Source organism: Zalophus californianus, chromosome 5 (genome assembly GCF_009762305.2).
Source record: "Zalophus californianus isolate mZalCal1 chromosome 5, mZalCal1.pri.v2, whole genome shotgun sequence".
Lineage (NCBI taxonomy): Eukaryota > Metazoa > Chordata > Mammalia > Carnivora > Otariidae > Zalophus > Zalophus californianus.
In genome coordinates this window covers 85,724,346-85,744,078 of record NC_045599.1, presented here as the reverse complement: position 1 = coordinate 85,744,078, position 19,733 = coordinate 85,724,346, and the positions used below count along the sequence as shown (strand labels likewise).

At 37.0% G+C, this 19,733-nt stretch overlaps 1 protein-coding gene across 6 annotated transcripts in view; it reads right to left on the bottom strand.

Moving 5' to 3' along the window:
• Positions 1-19,733, bottom strand: part of MAN2A1 (mannosidase alpha class 2A member 1) — a 168,143-nt gene that overhangs the window by 122,774 nt on the left and 25,636 nt on the right. For 4 of the 6 annotated variants that reach the window (XM_027604650.2, XM_027604653.2, XM_035727548.1 and 1 more), the window contains exons 2-4: positions 18,315-18,572; positions 15,811-15,955; positions 2,527-2,698 (exon numbers count right to left, since the gene is read on the bottom strand). In XM_027604650.2, coding sequence (XP_027460451.1) covers positions 2,527-2,698; positions 15,811-15,955; positions 18,315-18,572 — 575 coding nt within the window. Of the gene's footprint in view, positions 1-2,526; positions 2,699-15,810; positions 15,956-18,314; positions 18,573-19,733 lie in introns of those variants that run through there. The other 2 variants (XM_027604654.2, XM_027604655.2) reach the window with 2 other exon arrangements.

Below are 19,733 nucleotides of genomic sequence, written 5' to 3'. Positions count from 1 at the left end.
AAAATTTTAAAAATCCTAAAAATGTTTGAGCAGGGAAGTGGAGGGGAAGGTTATCTTCACTGAAGCAATACATTAAAAAGCTTTTTTAAGAAAGAAAGCATATATTTTATAGTTAAATTCTTTTATTAAAAGATAAAGACTCTCAGGATGACTTCGGAACTAAAGCTCTACACTGAGTGTCCAAGACAAAGACTCAAAGTGACAAAAACTAAAGTAACAAGAGCTTTTAATATTTATTAAGGACTTAAAATATGCTAGGCATTGGGCTAAGCATTTATTTTTATTCATTCACTCTTCATAAAAACCAAATAAAATAGGTCCCAATATTATCCTCACTAGACAAAGAAAATGAGACACAGAGAGGTTAGGTAATTTGCCCAAAGGTCACACAATAGATGGGAGTTGCCACAATTTGAACCCAGGTAGCCTCGTTCCAGGGCCTAACCATTTGAACTACTGTTCTAAATGAATTCTCTCTAATGTAAAAAGGGCACAGAGATCAGGCAAATCCAAACAAACTACAAGTGAGTGGTAGTTATAGTAATTTTAGTTATTAAAAGGAGAAAAGATAATTATTTGTCAGTGGTGAGAGTTAGAATTTATGATCAAGAAAAAGAAATACTCAGCTCAGGAGTGCCCAAACCTCGTCGCTCTTGCACCATTGGAGATATTCAGGAGGCAGTTGCAGAATGCATGACTGAATGAGCTAATAAGCAAAGATCGGGCACAAACCCTTATGTACTAAATTTAAAAAGTAATAAAATCCCTAAAAATAAAAGGGAGCTGACAGGGGAACAGTGGTAAAAAATAGGTAGAGTCACTTCTGCTATAAATGCTTGTTTCAAAAACAAAAATTTATTCCAAAGTGAATGATTATATCAGGGAGCAAATTTTGTATTGCTTAACTGAAATTCTGTCCCTGAGAAACAGAAGTGAAGGCAGAAAACTGCACCCAGTTGAACCCAACCACATAGGGATACACAAGACACACACACACACACACACACACACACACACACACACACACACACACACACACCCCCTCCAAGGTCTACCAGCTACCTCAGTTCACTGTGTTCACAATCATCCACATATGCCAAAAAACTTCCTGTCAGATTTCAGATAACCCACTTTCTACCACTTTGCACTAACTCACAATCTGTACCCTTTCTGACATCCACATCTACAAGTATAAATTTCAGGTCTTTTATTGTAGCATTTATGTTATTTCTAACCACCTAACATATGTAAAACTCTACCAGCATCTTTATTAGATTCCCATCTCTTCTGTGTGTGTGTGTGTGTGTGTGTGTGTGTATCACTAGCAAAGTTTTTGAATGCTGTGCCCTATCAAGGAAAAAAAAAAAGGTCTGATGGATAATGATGTTAAACCAAATCTCTCCAAATTATCTTTAAATATTTGTGTCAACTTCCATCAAAATCCTTTTCTTTTTTGATACAGGAGGAAGAATTTAACAAACTAATTCTAAAGCTCCTTGGGAAAATTAAGTGGTCACTCATTAAAAGAATTTTTCAGTAAAGAAAGACAAAGGGAGATTTAAATTGCCCGTTAATGAAACAGATCTTAAAGCCACGACAATCAGAGTCAAGCAGAAAAGTCCATGAAAGAAGTCAGAAAACCCAGAAATCAATGCATATTTAACTACAACAAAGATGGCACTTCAAATCAGTAGGGAAAAAAAATGGACAATTTACATCTTAGGGCAGCAGCAGAGCACAGCATGGGAGGGAACAGCCCGTGGGGCTGGACAGGCGGCCCCGGCTGGCACGCCAGCAAGGCACATCCCAGCTGGGTGACCCCGGACGACCAGTGTCTTTATCTGTAAAACGAGGACAGTCATTGTACCTACTTCACAGGACTGCTGCAAGGATTGTCAGTTATCATTTGTGAAGTGCTCAGAACAGGCACTAAAACAGTAAGTGCTATATATGTGGTATTAAATAAATAAAAGAAAGCAATTCATGCTATGATAATCTTTTAAACTCTTGGGAGCAGAAGGGAGGGACACATGGGGAACAGATTCTCCCATCATACCACACTGAGAAAATATGCATTATCAGTAATCAAAAATCCAAATTAAAGTATTTCACCCATCAAATTGGTCAAAGTTTTAGAAAAAAATTATACTGGTGGCCAACGAGGCAGAGACATTGGTACAATTCTATATGGAAGATAGAAGAATACTCTGAAACAATCTTTCCAGGGGTCACTTTGATTATATGCTTCAAAAACCGTTTAAAATATTAAGCCCCTTTGACCTAGTAATTCAATTTTCGGGACAAAGTTGGAACATAAGGACTTCAACAGAAAGTTTCGAGTCACTTTTTCAGAGATGAACCAGAATCAGGGAAAAAAGGATGTGAAGAAATATTTTAGTTTCAGACATAATGCTAAGAATTTTTACCTTCTAAAAATTCAACTCTTGTTTCACTGTATAATTGTTTCATATTACCAAATTGTGAAAACAAAAAACAAACAAACAAAAAAACAGTTTTAAAACAAACCTTTTAACAGCATCCTTCTTCGGCTTATCTATAGTGTCCCACCACTTTGAAAGGTAAGAAATCTCAGACCACATAAATTTTCTCCGTGAGTCTTCTTTCAGCTTGATGACCATGTTATTAAAAATATACTGAGTCATCTCTCTAAAGTAGTCATCAAAAGTCTTCAACCAACCTAAATCAAGACACAAATACACAACAAAGGTCTGATTCGTATGTCTGATTTCAACTCAGTCACATTCCATTGCATCACCTTTGGATACCCTTAGATGTTTCATTCATATGAAGACACATTTAAAAATTTCAGGAATGTTTCAAGTAGTGAAATTCCATTTCAATGGACATGAAACTCAAAAAGTCACTAATGACAAAAACACTCTGAAAACTGCACAAATTCAGATAGAGATGAGGAAAAAAAAGAAAAATGACCTGAGGCCAAAAAGCATTTATTTATGCTTAGTAATTATAGTATTGAATTCAATTATTTATAATTTATCTCTAATTTAAGGAATTTGCTTTAATTCCAAAAATCTGAACAGCGTTAACCAGCTGGCAGTACTACTCATAATGTAATGAAAACTGTATCCTTTCATACCACATCTGATATTCCCTACCCATTTTAGTAAGTAAACTTAAGAAAAAGAAAAGTATAAACTATATAAGAGCCAGCAGCAAAGCAGTAAGGTAATTAAGAGCACTATTATGAATACAGAGAAGTAGAATTATGCCAAGAATGGGCATTAGTTTCCAAAGGCTGTAAATTATTCCATTTTTTGGAAGCACAAACTGACACTAATCAAACAACACAAGTGTATACATGTATGTCAAGTCTTTTTCAAAAGAAAATTGTAGATACTGAGGACTTAGTTCTCAGACTTTTCTCAAATATCCTGGAAATTTTATCTAAAGATATTTGCAATTTCACTATAAAGAAACATCTTTTTATAAGATTCTATTTATTTGACAGAGAGAGAGAAAGAGAGCACAAGCAGGGGGAGCGGCAGGCAGAGGGAGAAGCAGACTCCCCGCTGAACAGGGAGCCTGACGCAGGACTCGATTCCAGGACCCTGGGATCATGACCTGAGCTGAAGGCAGACGCTTAACTGACTGAGCCACCCAGGTGCCCCATCCCTATAAAGAAACATTTTTAACAGGACCCATAGGTCCAAGCATAGCCCTATCTGGCAGAGCATTAAAGCAACATGATAAGCAGCCAAGGGAAAATCATACCCAGCTATCCACTGGCCACATGGACCTTCCAAAGAACAACCTCTTATCTATGAAATCTTACAGAGAGATAGGAGTTTCTATACATCCAGGCTAAACTACTGCTCTATTTTTTCCAAACCTCAAACATGTGGGGAGACTAAAATATTAAGGGGTCAACTGGTTAGTTCTTTTGTCTATAATTAATATCTGAAATATACTATATTAGCTGAAAAATAATAAAATGTGCTAGGGCAGAGAAGACAATGCAACTGTTTTGACAATGTAAATATGAGCTTCTGAAAAGGGCACTGACACTCTGTATTTCTCCCTTTTGCTTTAACTAAAATCTATTCATTCATTCCATAGTTATTTAGTGAGCATGTACAAAGTGACAGGTATGAAGCTAGAAGCCAAAGAGGAATTCAGTGTAAAATATTCTTTACAGGACTTTCTTGATCTGGGGCACCTTTAAGTACTTTTAAAGTCACCAAAGAATACTATGTGGATAATTTAACTTTTCCATGTTTAAATAAAAAGCCTATACATATAGAAAATTCAAAGATAGCTCATGAAATAGTGCTTTGCAAAGAATCCCATCTTGCTTGGCAAAGGTACAAACTTGGACTCCTGCCCCAGACCACAAAGCCAAGATCCACATCTGGATTCCCAAGGACAAGCAAAGAAAATCCAACCCACCCCAAGAATGCTCTAACTCACTGCTAATGCTGACCATGCCAACATCTAAGACAAAAAAACATCAAGTGCTCAGACCAGAGTCCAGGATGTAACACAGCACTTGATAAATGTTAGTTGCTATTATTATTATCATCTTCATCAGTCTTTAATGGACCCTTCCCCATCTCTACAATCAAAACAGGTGAAAGAGGAAACAAAAAGATATTTCTAACAACTAAATTTTGAAAAGGGCACATTTATTTAAAACATTTAAATAAACTGTTCCACATCTTAAACATATTGGTAACCCAAAACTTTGGTTTGCAAAGAATTCATTCTATGCCCCTATTAAGGGCTGAATTGTGTCCCCTCAAAATTCCTATGTTGAAATCCTAAACCTCAATACCTCAGAATGCAACTGTATGTGGAGACAGGGTCTTTCAAGAGGTGATTAAGGTATAATAAGGTCATGAAGGTGGGCCCTAATCCAATAAGTCCTTACAAGAAAAAGCAATTAGGACACAGACATACACAGAGGGAAGACCATGCGAAGACAGAGGGCTATCTGCAAGCCAAGACGAGAGGCCTTCAGAAGAAACCAACACTGCTGACACCTTGATTTTGGACTTCCAGCTTCCATAACTGTAAGGAAATAAATTTCTGTTGCTTAGAGCCACCCAGTCTGTAGTACTTTGGGATGGCAACCCTAGCAAACTAATTTAGCCCTAGAAAAAATCAGTGTTATTACCATCTGAAAAATAAAGATTGCACTGTGGGGAGAATTTATTTTACCAAGTACCATAATAATAATTTAATTTAACATGTATCTACCTCCATATTGCAAGACTGAGCTAAAATCAAATGTTTGTAAGTGACCTCTACTTCTGCACCATGCTATTATTATACATGTGCAGTAAGGACCATGTAAATTCTTGAAATGGCTCTGTGAAAATTACTGTCTTTAAGACATCACACATAGGTATTTTACCTAAATTTTAACAAAAGTCAAAACTAAGCCCTAATTATTTGGCTATTGACTCAATGAAAGAAAAGAACTATGAACAACGGAATTACTCCAAAATTAATTTAATAATAAAACTCTAGTAATCTAGCATAGAAAGCAAATTTAGAGGAAATTGTCTTTATGAAGATGAATAAGTAACAGGGTTTTTTTTTTCTTTTTTAAGTACAATTACTTGTTTTCATCAGTTATAATTTGTTATTAGCTAAGATCCTTTCAAAGAATAGTTTATCACAGGAGTTTTCATAAAGAAATCACAGTGACTGATTAATTCATTTTGCCTTCAACACTTCATTTGCCCTTCAACAATCATGCAGAAAATATGTCAAAGATACTTACGTGAGCCAAAACACATGCTCAGAGATGTCAACTTAAAAGCCTTCCATAAAACTCATCTATAATAGATACTAATATCACTACAATATAACACAATTAATGAAGAATGAACTAAAAGATAGCCTCTTGCAGCTTTCAATATTGAGTAATATAACAGTAAATTAGCTTTTATTGCTCTTATACAATAGAGTAATCAAGTATTCCCTTTTACACTGAATTGGCTCTTTCTTTTCCTCAATTACTGTAAAACTACAATTGTATATTAACATAAGACCAATCAGAAAGACAGTATTTTATGAAAAGTTGTATGGGATGATTTTTTGTGACATAAAGTTATATTCCTACCTCTGGATTTAATAATCTTAGGACATTGAGTTGCAAACTGATTTACTTAAGTGGTCAATTCACAGTCTTTTTCTTTCCCTTGCATACACTTGGAAATTGAACTAGGGCTAGAATAGCACGAAGAATACCTTTCCATTTATTCTTTTTCCCCTCTAACAACACTTTAACCCATAAAACAGCTAATCACCATTTTTAAGTAAGTGGGGGAAATATCTGAAACAAAGAATACATAATTAGAAGTTCTTTAAAGCAGGCATAACTCCAAATTTGCTATCACTGTTTTATCATAAAAAATTTTAAGTTCTAAAATATAAAGCCTAATAAAGTTGACAACTCTACTGCTTATTTTTAATGCTTGTGAACAATTAAGCACCTCGTAACTGTTCATTGACAAAACACTTTTTAAAATTTCACTCTTGATCCTGCTTCAAAATCTAAAGACTTTGTGGCACTCTGATCCTCTCAAGGAACACTCAGTTTCATTTGGTTCAAGGGCATACACAGCACCAATTTAGCACTTGGGCAAGGGGATCCCTTCCTGAGCCCTGGTCACTTGAGGGATCTTCATTCTTCCTCTGACCACAGTCCTTTCACACAATAAATTCCCAAAGCAAAGGACGTGCCCACCCAGAGCCTGCTCTGACCTGCCCTTCTGAGTACCAGGGCCCAGAAATCTGTGTTCAAACAGCCTCAAGCCAGTTTCTAGAGTCCACCAGGGGCCTTCTATATGTTTTTCTATAGGGAAGTTGACCTGCAGGTGGAACCTCCCTAGCCTGAGCAATGGGCAGAGGGGATGCAGTTTGCAGGGGTGTGGGAAGGGTGCTGGGGTGTCTGCAAAGGAGGGCCTGGTTTAGGACAGGGCCATTTCTGGGAAACAGGGTTGGGCTATCATAGGCTGGCTCTTCCCACATGCACCAACACATTCTAGTAGAGAACTGGAGCCTGATCAATCTCAACCCACACATGGCCTTACTGATAATGGTGCTATTTCTCAAGGCAGGATGAAAAGACCTATCTTTATTTAGCAATGTATCAGTTTGATTTATAACTTTTAAATGTTTATACAAAGGGCCTCAGGGCCTCCAGGTATTTCTGCCCCAATTCCTACAAATTTGAAAACCTATAACCTGAACTTCAAAGCATTCAATTCTCATGAAGCCAGCACCTGGTATGAAGCCTACACCATCAAGAATTCAGTAAGTATGTGATAGATGAATGAAATGTGTGGCCAAAAGGATAGGGGAAAAAAAGGTATATGAAATATAAAAACAAATTTATTACTCCAACTAGAAATGAAACCAAAAGGAAAAGACACTGCTCACATACACAATTAGCTCTAAAGCATTCATTGTCTGTTCTGATGCTAACCTAATAATCTTTGGCCATTATCTTTTAAGGTTCTATTTTATATTTAAAAAAGCTCTGTCAGCCCTAAGATGATTTAAAACACACATCCCCTCAAATCATCACTACACTGTTGTGATTTTAACTGCTATAATGATTTTTTTAATGACTACATTTATTCTACTCAAAGTTAAATAGGTACCGAATGTTAAGAAAGCATAGTAAATTTTGAATCAGAAATAATTATATCCAGATAATAAACATGTAAAAACTACAACTTAAGCTTCAGGTTACTTCTGTTTTAACATAATATTCTCAAATTAAAAAATAAATATAAATATTCATAAAATAATAAAACTTCATTTTAGTAATTAAGTTATTGTCTACCAACATATGATCAACAGGTTTCTCCCATCACTTGTCAAATCCTTCCATAGTTGACTGCAATAGCCAGTCTTACACTTAAGGCATCACGTACCATCTTAATTGGTATTATCGTAACTCAAATCCGCTGCTGATTAATTTTAATTCTAACATTTCTATTATAAGTTAAGCTTGTCTCCCCCCGCCCTGATAAACTGTGAAAGAGTTTTCACCAACGTCTTGTTCCAGTTTATTCATTCAAACACAAACCAAGCCTCTAATAAGGCAAAGCAATAAAGCTAATCAATGAAAACAGATTCCACAGTGAAAATAGGAAAGAAATGCCGTGGGAATAATAGAAGTGGTGAATTCCTACCAGGAGGACAGAAGAGATTCTTAGAATAGTCATCATCTGTATAGAGGAAAAAGGCGGTAGTTCCCAAATAGAAGGAAGAGCATATGGAAAAGACACTAAGCCACGAAGGTCTGTGTCAGTTTCAGGGAGCAGAAGGCAGGCGGGTATGGCTGTGTGGCAGCTTACATGGTGGGAGTACGGAGAGAAATAAAAATAGAAGTGGGGGTCAGATCGCCGAAAATCTTCTAAACCATTCTTGATTCTTGCTGAAAATTTAGGAGGAAGGAAGTTAAGGTCTTTTGATCTGTGCTTTCAAAAATGAGTGTGCTGTGAATGTAAAGGACAGACGAAGATGGTAAAGGAGAAAACAGGAAACGAGGCCACTGCAAAAATTCTGCTGGAAAACGTTTATGAGGCCAAGGAGGCAAAATGGAGAGAAGATGCTAACTGACTGAAGCTCCCAAGAGAGAGAAGAGAGAGACTCAAAGACGAAGCTGAAGTTTTCCAAAGACCTGTGAGTCTCTGGAAACCTAGAAGCCTGCTGAATACTATAAATGCTTCTGAACTCAGGTTTCCAGAATCACCTCACCTTTTTCCCAGATGATTCAGTGTCATCTAATAGTTTTCAAAGCATATCAGCTTCACGTCCACGAAGCTGTTTGAGATACAGCACTTTTTGAACCCGTGTTAAGATGCCCTCACTGGAAATTCTATCCCACACCACGGGAGCCATCTGCATTACTGTTAGGACAGCTAGGGTTTTGTTCACCCTGCAGCTGTATGTATAATGTCCAATTGTGACCCCTTTGCTATAGTGCTTTTCTAAATGCCCTTTAAAAGACCCGCATACCTCGATAGTTGACACCTGCCATTGTGAGATCAACCTACACAATAATTTCTAAATCTGGGCTAAATTTACTTCCCTCCCTTGTTAAGGACTCCATCCATGAGCATCAATTCACACTGAGTAGGACACTTCAGGCCTACTACGTCTTCCCCAAACAGGGCTTAGTGGTCTGAAAAAAATGAAAAGTGTCTATAATATGAAAGACACCGTTAGAAGTAAAAGTAAAAGTGACTTCCTTTGAGGAGTTACTCTTAGGATACGAGGCTATTTAGCCTTACGGTCAAGGCAAATGTGGGGCAAATTATCAGTTTCTAAAAGAAACCATTTAAAAGCTGGAAAAATACTGCTTCAAAATGACTTGCTAATTGTAAAATATGCAGCAATGAGGAAAACCACTCACCATCTCATGTACTCAAGTAGTATTTAAGGACAGGGACATCCATTTCAAAAAGGATAGACCAGAAGGAAAAAAGGAGGGGAAACAGTGTGGTGAGGTGTCTACTTCTGCAAGACAGTTCATAAAATGTTTTATATGATTAATCATACTAAAGTGGATGGCATCTGACACGGAAACACTTAAAAGACCTTCTTCCTAGAAGCTCTGCCTGTGGTTTCAGAAGTATTACCTTCCAGAAACAATATTAATAGTTACAAGTCCGAGTCCAGAGCTTGGGTTCAAGCCCAGGCCTGCCACCAACACATTACTTGGACTCTCTTCTGCCTCAGTTTTCTCACCTGTGAAATAAGGGTAATAACAGGACTTTTGTCATAAAGTTGCTGAGAGCAGTAATGGATTTAATACGTGAAGAGAACAGTGCCTGAAACACAGTAAAGTCCCATAAAAACTAGCAATTATTTGTATAACTGGCACATTGGTGAGCTCTGAAGCACCCAGACTGGACAGACAAAAGTAACCAAAATAGGAGAATGGGGACATGTCTGATGATCACCTACACCTCTAGGTGCTACTTGATATATATGCTCCTAAGGAATGCAGTCCAGTGAGAGCCGCCAACAATCAGCATTCTCCCTCTGAAAAAGAACCTCAATACACCAATTTCAGAGATCGCTTAAAAAGATAATTCTAAAGAGCTATGTAAACATTTAACTCTTAGTGCCAACATTTTCTTAATTAAGATTGCCAGATAAAATACAGGATGCCAAGTTAAATTTGAATTTCAGATAAATAATGAATAAATGTTTACTGTGTGTTCCATATGATATTCGGAACACATATACACTAAAAAAAAATTATTGTTTATTGGAAATGTAAGCTTAACTTACATTTTTTTTAAAAGTTAAATCTGACAACCCAAGGGGCTCCTGGATGGCAAAGTCGGTTAAGCATCCGACTCTTGGTTTCGGCTCAGGTCATGATCTCAGGGTCCTGAGATCAAGCCCTGAGTCAGGATCTGCGCTCAGCAGGGAGTCGGCTTGGGATTTTTCTCTCTCTCCCTCTGCCCCTCCTCCTGCTCGAGCACTCTCTAAAATAAATAAATAAAATCTTTAAAAAAAATCTGGCAACTCTATTAACAGCCCAAGGTTCAGATAAATGTGCCAAACTAGTTAACGCCCATAAAGCAAGAAAATCATTTGAACTAAATAAAATATCTTGAGAAGCAGCATGGTAAGTAGAAAGAACAGAGATCTTAGAATCAGGCAAATCTGAGCTTTAATTCGCCATCCTGTGCCAATTTATAACTGATGGATCTCGAAGACATTAGTATATTGCCCTTAGCCTCACTGTCTTCACCTGGTAAATGGGGTTTAATTTACCAGTTTTGAGGGTTGCAGAATGGATTACATGAAGCAACACACACTAAACACTCCCCTGATACAAGACAGGCAATGAATACCAGTTCTCACTCAGTTCTTCCTCATGCATCTTAGCTCCAGAAACTCAAATTTCCCATCACAGTGGCCAAAACCAAAGAACTCATTTTATCCCTCAATTATTAAACAGAACAAAGTGCTCCCCAAACTGTGCCCACAAACAAACCTCCCCTCTCTTGACCATCTCCTTCCACTCAGCAGGTTCCTTTGGCAGATGGAGATGCAAGTCTCCCCTGCTTTCACCCGTCTGGGCGTTACCCAACTATGGCTGACCAGAACTCTTTTCTTCTGATTGCTGAACAATACATGAGCAGAAAACCTTTAAAATAATGTCACACTGCGATTTCCTCATGTTTTTGTTCTCTCTTGCTTTTTTTTTTTTTTTTAAGAAAAAGGGCATAGGGGCATCTACATGGTTCAGACGATTAAGGGTGACTCTTAATTTTGGCTCAGGTTGTGATCTCGGGGTCGTGAGACTGAGCCCCAAGTCCGGCTCTGCACTCAGCAGGGAGTCTGCTTGGATTCTCTCTCCCTCTCCCCTCACCCCACTTATACCACTCTAAAATAAATAAATAAATCTTTAAGGAAAAAAAAAAGAATAAGGGTACATACACTCATTTCAAATTACCATATAATGCTAAATGCAAAATTCTGTTTCCTTAATTTTAAAAAAAAGTGAAAAATCCTACTCACTCATTTGAATCAATAAAAACTCTGTAAAACAACTGCAAATGCACAAAATAAAGTGATTTTCCACTGTGGCTCTTGTGCCTAGGTCTCTCTCTGATTTGGAGTCATACCACATGGGGGATTATCTTCTAATGTTCATTTTACAAATTGCTTAACTAACAATATGCTGTCCAACTTTCCATTTAGTATACCTTATCTACTCTCTACACGCTGTGACTTTTTTGAAGGAAAATTAACTAAATATTTCAGCAGTTTAAGTAGTGGGAAGGAAAGAATTAAGATTGTAGATACAAAGGTGCTGTAATTGTGTTTTAATCAGCTTATTAAATATAACATGAACATGTATCAATCAACTAACATTTAATTTCATGGTCTATGATTCAAAACTTTTCAAAAGCGTACCAGTACAAAGTTATCAGCATTCACTTAACAATTCCTTTCCAATTTTGTTTTAACTCATGTAAACCATATAAAATACTGTACGACAACTGTTACATGTCCTCATAGACTGGAAGAAGGCATGATTAGGAATTAAAATACAAAACATAATTTGAAATTTATCTGTCTTGTGAGATATCAGAACTTGATCCAAAAAGAAAAACACCCACATATATAAAAACACAGCAACAGAATTCTTAAAGTTAGGGAACTCAATATAGGAATCTTTCATAAGTCTATTTCAAACATTCCTATCCCCAACAGACAAAACTCCGATGAAACAAACCACTGAGCTAAAGTTTGTTTTAAACTGTTGCTGCAGAAAATGCAAACAAATCTCTATAAATCTCATTTAGAAAGTAAACCGCCTAACTGCACATTCATTTAGGAGTATTATACGAAGATTTCCCATTACAGAGTCACATTTTGACTTGGAATGTTTGCGCACACACTTATCTCTTTTCTTCCACTGAAAGTGGGGTTTCTTCATGATCTGAATGATTTACTTCTTCACAGAATAATTTAGCTTACCTAAACTCTACTTTTGTGAAGGAGCTGTGAAAATTATCAAGAAAAGCCAGCGGGTTCCGTTCTCTATTTTGCTTGGTAGCAAAAATCGCTATCCCTTTCGCTTTCAAAGGTCCATGGGGGAGCCTGGGTGGCTCAGTCGTTAAGCATCTGCCTTTGGCTCAGGTCATGATCCCCCGGGTGCTGGAATCGAGCCCCGCATCGGGCTCCCTGCTCCCTGGGAAGCCTGCTTCTCCCTCTCCCACTTCCCCTGCTTGTGTTCCCTCTCTTGCTCTCTCTCTCTCTCTGTCAAATAAATAAATAAAATCTTTAAAAAAATAAAAAAATAAAAGGTCCGCGACGGACTATTATTTCTTCCTCAAGTGGAGGAGGGCCTGAGGGTAAGGGTCATTAACATCTTTTACTAAGACAAAAAGACTCAACCCTGGTTGCTAAAATACCAACAGAAAGATTCACTTAGAGCAGTCAGGACCAGGGATTAGAGAAATCTCCCCACGGAACAACACACTAACTACAGCGGGAACCCCTAAGGCAAACAAACAAAATCTCAAAGGCATAGGCAATCCCTCCCTTTGAAGAGCTTCATATCATCTGCTATTTGTATTTAAAATTACAAAGCACATTTTAAATGTTTTTTGTTTTTTTTTTTTTTTTTAAGGAATAGAAGACAACAGGAAGAAGAGATGGAGGGAAGCTAAAGAAATGCGCAAGTCAAGGTCCAATGTTTCATCTGAGTCTGCAGAATCACATTCCCTGGTTCAATGGTTTATTTAACTGAATGAGTCAGTACCATGTGCCGCTGACTCTTCTGGGCATTAGCGACCTGCTGGTTATAAGACAAAGTGTGAGCCCTCACTGAGCTTACAATCTAGTGAGGAGACAAAGCAGAAGTGCTGTAAACGTTGACATCTCTGTCTGTGTGCACGTATGGAAGGTTCAAGAAGCTTCAGAGGGGCATGGAGACAGGTCAGGAAGGCCTCATCTCTATTTAGCAATTACTATATGCCACTTGTTGGGCTAGGCAATGAGACAGACTGAACAGGAGGCACATGTTCTCTGTCCCTTGAGTGTACTCAGGTGGGAGGTCCAGGTAAAGTAACAAGGAATTCCTGTGGTGTCACTTACTGCCCCTGGAAGTCTGACAAGTTGGTAACGCCTTCATCATGAATAGTGGCACTCACCTTCTAGGGTTACTGTGAGCACTCAATGTTTATAAAACATTTGGCATGCTACCTGGAAAATCACAAATTTTATTATTACACTTAAGCGTACGTGTTCTAGAATTACAAGAAATGAGATTGGTGGAAACTGAGGATGGCAGAAAAGGGGAAGAGACAATAAAAGTCTTTAAAAAATCTAAAAGGGAGGAGAAATGGGTTCACATGAGGACTTGCAAGACATACTGCAAAATGTATTGACGACCCTAGAAGAAACTGGATACAATGGAATCACATCACATACCCAATTAAGAGACAAGAACTGAACGGGCAGAGAAGAAAGGAGAGAATAATTTAAATACAACAGGGGCTCTGCCACCATTTCACTCAATAAGGGAATAGTTCAGAGTGAATGAGATTTACAGAGAAAATCATCTGTAGTCCTACAGGCAAACTCGGATCCCACCTATCAAGTGTGAACACCTCACCTCACTGTAAGTCTAGATATAAACAAAGACCTGTTTTTCAGTACACATACCCTAGATGCAAATGTACTATTTAATCTGACATACAAGTAAGTAAATAGCAAAAGGTATTTTAATTACATGTGATTTTCCTCACCTTTTGTATTTACTTGATAACTAACTCCTGCTTTAAGATGATCTACCATATGATCTGCATTTGACAGACACACAAATGTGCCCAAAGGACTTGGGGCCAGTATACAGCCAAGCCAGGATGCCTGCCTCATTCTGCCTGGCTCCAGATCCCTCCAGTCTTTCCATGATGCCTGGCCATCGGAGTTTGGATTTGAAGGGACAGGCTAAGATTAAGGAGGAAGAAGATGCAAAACATTTAAGAGGAGAGGTTAATAAGATGGATGGGTATTTGTAAGAAAAGATAAAGACATTAAGACCAAAGACAGAAAAACCAAGTCAGAAGCTGGTGTGACATATGCTCATCACAAATTTCCAGAATAATATTGATTTCACATATTTCAGACCTCTGTGCATACTGAATTTTGAAGTTTTATGTTAATTCAAACATTTCAGCATCCAAACTGTCTCTGAGTACCTTTCGCATCCAAAGCAGCACACGTGTGTACACACACATAGACACACACAACTTCACCAAATCACGTGTCCAGACCTAAAGCAACAAGTTCTACTGTCTTAGAAACAGAAAGGAACATATGCCAATAAACCAGTGGGAAAGGATATAAGTCAGAGATAAATGAATGCTGGGAGTAAAGAAAAAAACCTTCAAAGTACTAGGTGAATAATGGTGCCTCTGATTAGTAATGATGAAATGGAGAAATTGAGAAAAATAACAAATAGAAGTGTAAGTCAGTCCTCAAAGGAAGTCTTTCGAAGTACATTCCCCAAAAAATCCTGCAATGGAATTCATGAAGTATTTACTCTGTGCCAATGTACTCACACTAACAAATCTATACATCGAATCATATTTCCCACTGTAATTTTAGCAATTTTCCCTTACCTTGGAGAAAAAAGTCTCCAGCCCCAATAAATTACAAAAGCTGTCATATGAAATAATAACAATAATGATAATGACAAGAGTTACTGGGGCCATGCATCATGCCTTTACATTTCATCTTATGAAGCAGATACTTTATTCTGATTCTACCCGGGAAAATACTTTTATGTTCAGTAACTTGCCTAAAGTTGTCTCACACCATGGGGTTGGGACTCCACACTCATGTCCACCTGACTAAGGCTCTTAACCACTTTACATTGCTTTTCCATTTTAAAGATCCAAACGTTCCCACGAGAATTCTGCCATTTTTATTGCCAGTTTATGAACACAAAATAATTCTCCCATGCAGTATTTTACAAGAAGTAACTACAATGAACAGTCAGCACCTTAAGTGAATTCAACTTTTCATCCCCAAAACAAAGACCTTCTTGTGTTTATTACTATTTCACATTGCACAAGTACTATCCATGAATTGCTCATAAATTGATAAAAACTCAAAATACAATGACATATAAAAGGAATATGTTGCTGGAACAAGTCAGCGAATAGTGTCTCAAAAACTTGAGAAATCAGCTCTACCAGATTCTCATTAAAATACTCTGTGTGTACAGGGGCTTAATAACCTGTAGTTTTTTTGAAGTGTAAATTTTACCTGGGTCATTATGGGAATGAGGCACCACAAAGACTTGAAGGGGCTTAGAGTCCCATTCATTAAATAAATAGCTAATGTCAAATCCTTGTTTCCAAACTCCACCATCTGGATTGTCAAAAGGAATTAGACTGTAAACATCCAACATCTAAAAATACAAAAGACAAAATATAGGGGAAAAAAGAGTAAATTTAACCATGTATTATCATTTGTAATTTGAACTTAATGTTGGAAAATATTTGCTCAAAGCTATTCACTGTGTATGTATTTTACTAGATAAAACTATTTCTGTAGACATTAATTGAATAGTTTAAGGCAGAAAACATTTAATTACCATTCAAATTCTTAAAATGCTACTGTGTTACTTAACTATCCTGATAAATAAGCCCCTCCTCCATCTGCTTCTAATGAAAAATAATTTCATTCAATTCCTTCTTGCCCTGCTTTTCTTCTAATACATTCTAGTGGAAACTGATAGGAACTAAACAGCAAAGAAAAAATTTCTTGATGAAATGTGATTATGACCAAATATTTCAGCATTTTCACAAGCAATAGTGATAATGATTTTTTTTATTTTGAGTTGTCTTTATTTTACAATTAATCACATATATCTTAAAATCTGTATTTGAATGGAAATGCATCTACAGCTATTCCTTCATTTAGCAAATGTTATGTTCACCTTTTTCATTCTAAAACTAAAACTACAACTGAGTCAATGAGGCATAATCATGTAAAAATGGAAATTTTTAAATGTTCAAATGCTCTCTATGTTTCCAATGTAGTAGTCCTAGGTAATGATCTTTTTGGACACAAAGGAAAAAATATTGCAGAAAAAAAAAAAACCTAAAAGCTGGTATTTTACATATCCTCTATAATACTAAATGTGACAAAGAACACAAAACTGATTTTACCAAAATGTGACTTTGGTAAAATTTAAATTATGTAAAAATTATATATACAATTTTAATTATGTAAAAATCACTATATATGATAAAATATATAAGCGGGTTACAAAAAAATTTAAAGATAGTGAGCAAATTATGTAAAAAGTGAATGCAAAGTATTTTAAGGCAACAACATATCTCTCACTTCAGAATGTATGACTTTAATAAATAAAATAAAATGCTCCCAAGGATGAGTCGATAAATCTTTGGGAACCAGCTGGAAAGGAGGATGTGTTAGCAGTCTCTGTTATTCCTTCTGGTTCTTTCTCCGGCCCTGCAACTCACCCTGTACCCCACTGCCTCGATCCGCCTGCCTTCTGGGGTTGTTCACAACACTGCTGTTTCTGTCCAGCCCAGATTTAACAACCCCCTCCAAAAAGAGTTTTGTTGTTCTCCTTTAAAAGGTACTTATTTAAAATCTATACAAAGCCAAGACTCACAAAAGTAGATATACCTTCACAGCACAGAATCCTGATAGTGTGGGAACCTGACCACACACTAGTTGATAAGATTGTAGGCACAAAGCCTGGCCAATTCTGTCTCCAGCTGCTGGCTTGGCCTGTGAGCCACGGCTTCAAGATCCTATCACATTCTCTGTCCCCAGAAGTTAGTGGAAACATCTACTCCAAAGCAAGGCCAGAGCCAACCCATTTTGTCCAACTGTAAAACATTTGCCCTTTACAGACGTGTCACCAAGTTCCAGCTTCAGGTCTAAGGTACAGGTTAAATACAGCTCCCTGCTAACTGGCAGAACAGAGCACATTTGACACACTTTAAATTTAAGAAAAGCAGTAGTCCTTTCTTATCCTAGTTTACAACTCCACTACCCTCTAGAAAAGCGCTATCCAAGAGAAACAGAAGGCAAGCCAAATCTGTAATTTCAAATTGTCTAGTAAAATGAAATAAGTGACATTAATTTTAATGACACATTTTATTTAATCCAATATACTCATAATATTATTATCTCCATATATATGTAAAATGAAACAAAGTATTTTGCATTTGTTTTCATAATAAGTCTTCAACACTTAGAGCACATCTCAATTCCAACTAGTCATATTTCAAGTGCTCAGGAGCCACATGTGGACAGTGAGTTTCATACTGAACAGCACAGCTCTAGAATATTTCCCTTCTCTCTCTCACAAAGAGATATTCAGCAGAAGGTATCGAACCCTACACTGTGTAAAACCTATAATGTATAAAAGATATATAGTAAGAATAAGGTTTTTCTTATACTCTTAATAGGAAGATAAGAAAATCTCTTTGGTCAAATTTAAACCTCTAAAAGTCTTCATCTACTAGACAAAATAAGACCTAAAAAGCATACAAAAAGCCATAATCACAAAGAATAAAAATAATAAAAAAAATCAGGGAAATATAGAATTACAGAATTTTATCACTGAAAAGAACTTTAATGATCATGTGACTAATCTAGTCACTTTACAAAAACAGAAACTGGAATCCAGAGAATTTAAGCAACTTACTAAGTTAAAACAGATACCAGATCAAAAAAGAAAGAAAAGCAAGAAAATCCCAATGATCATTAACGAATGCATACGTTACCTGCACATCTGAATTCCGACTTCCACTTTGCAAAGCGAACGAACAGTCTTCAGGGTCCACTACAAGGGACAATTGTTTTGATGGCAGAAGAGGTGCGCCAGCACCTTGGCTGAAATTGCCTTGTGAACTTTTTGGACCATCCTCCACAGACTCACTCAAATTGATGACCGAGTCTCTAATATTTGAGATGATCTCATTATTCTCAGCTAGCAAACGCTCCAAATGGTCTATTTTTTCTTGCAACATTGAGAGCTGGCCCTACAATAAAAAAGAAAAAGGCAGCTATATGAAACTCTAATATAGCTCTGCTGAGGCACACACATTTTTTTTTTAATTATGTGCCTGCCCAAGAGGGCAGCCACTCACCCTTCACTTTCCACTTTTATAAGTGGGACCACAAAAAGCGTGGACGGTTGGTAGTGTTGAAACAACAATTTACAACAAAAAATCTTCATGGCTGCAATCTTTGTTTAATCGTATTTTAAAATGTGCAACAGAAAAACCAAAAATATTTTGGGATATATTTCCTATTGCCCCAAACCCAATCCTAAAAGATCTGTTGAGTTCTCTATAATAGCTAAGTATAACATATTATGTTCAGGCATGAAATTTTAAATTTCAGTTAACTGATTCTAGTTACTTGAAAGGGTCAAAAAGTATGAACCTGAAAAAAATCATTCCATTGTAGTAACCCTAGTGGACAATCCTAAATAAGAAATATCTACAGGAAAATCAATTAGTCAATTCTGAATTAGCCATATGCATGAAAAATAACCATGCTATAGGTCACGTAGACTGCTTCTCCTACATTGTGTGACTTTAAGAGTTTTTTGGGTTTTTTTTAAAGATTTTATTTATTTGACAGAGAGAAAGCTAGAGACAGAGCAGGAGCGGAGGGGGAGGGGCAGGGAGCCTGATGTGGGGCTTGATCCCAGGACACTGGGATCACAACCTGAGCAGAAGGCAGACCCTTAACCGATGAGCCACCCAGGTGCCCCAACTTTAAGGTTTTTTAATTGATCCTCACATTAAGAGGCTTGTCATCTTTATAATATAAACCTTGTTGTAGAGAGTAATATTTCAGCTTATGAAAGCAAGGACAATCTTTGTCTTGTTCATTCCTATATCTAGGGCCTTAAATACATGGTAGATACTTAAATATTTGTCCCATGGCCCTTATATTTCTGGAACTCAACAATAATTCTTTAGTGAGCACCCAGTGTACCAGGCAAACGCTACATGCTGGGAAGACAGATACACATAAGATATGGGTCCATACCTGAACACAAAAAGTGACACTCTCACAAGCAACAGCCTACCCAAAAAGTCCACACTAGGGTTTAATAAAATAACTCTATGCCTAGTGAACAAATAACTCTGGACACCCAAAAACAAAAGTTCTATCACCAGTAAATAACA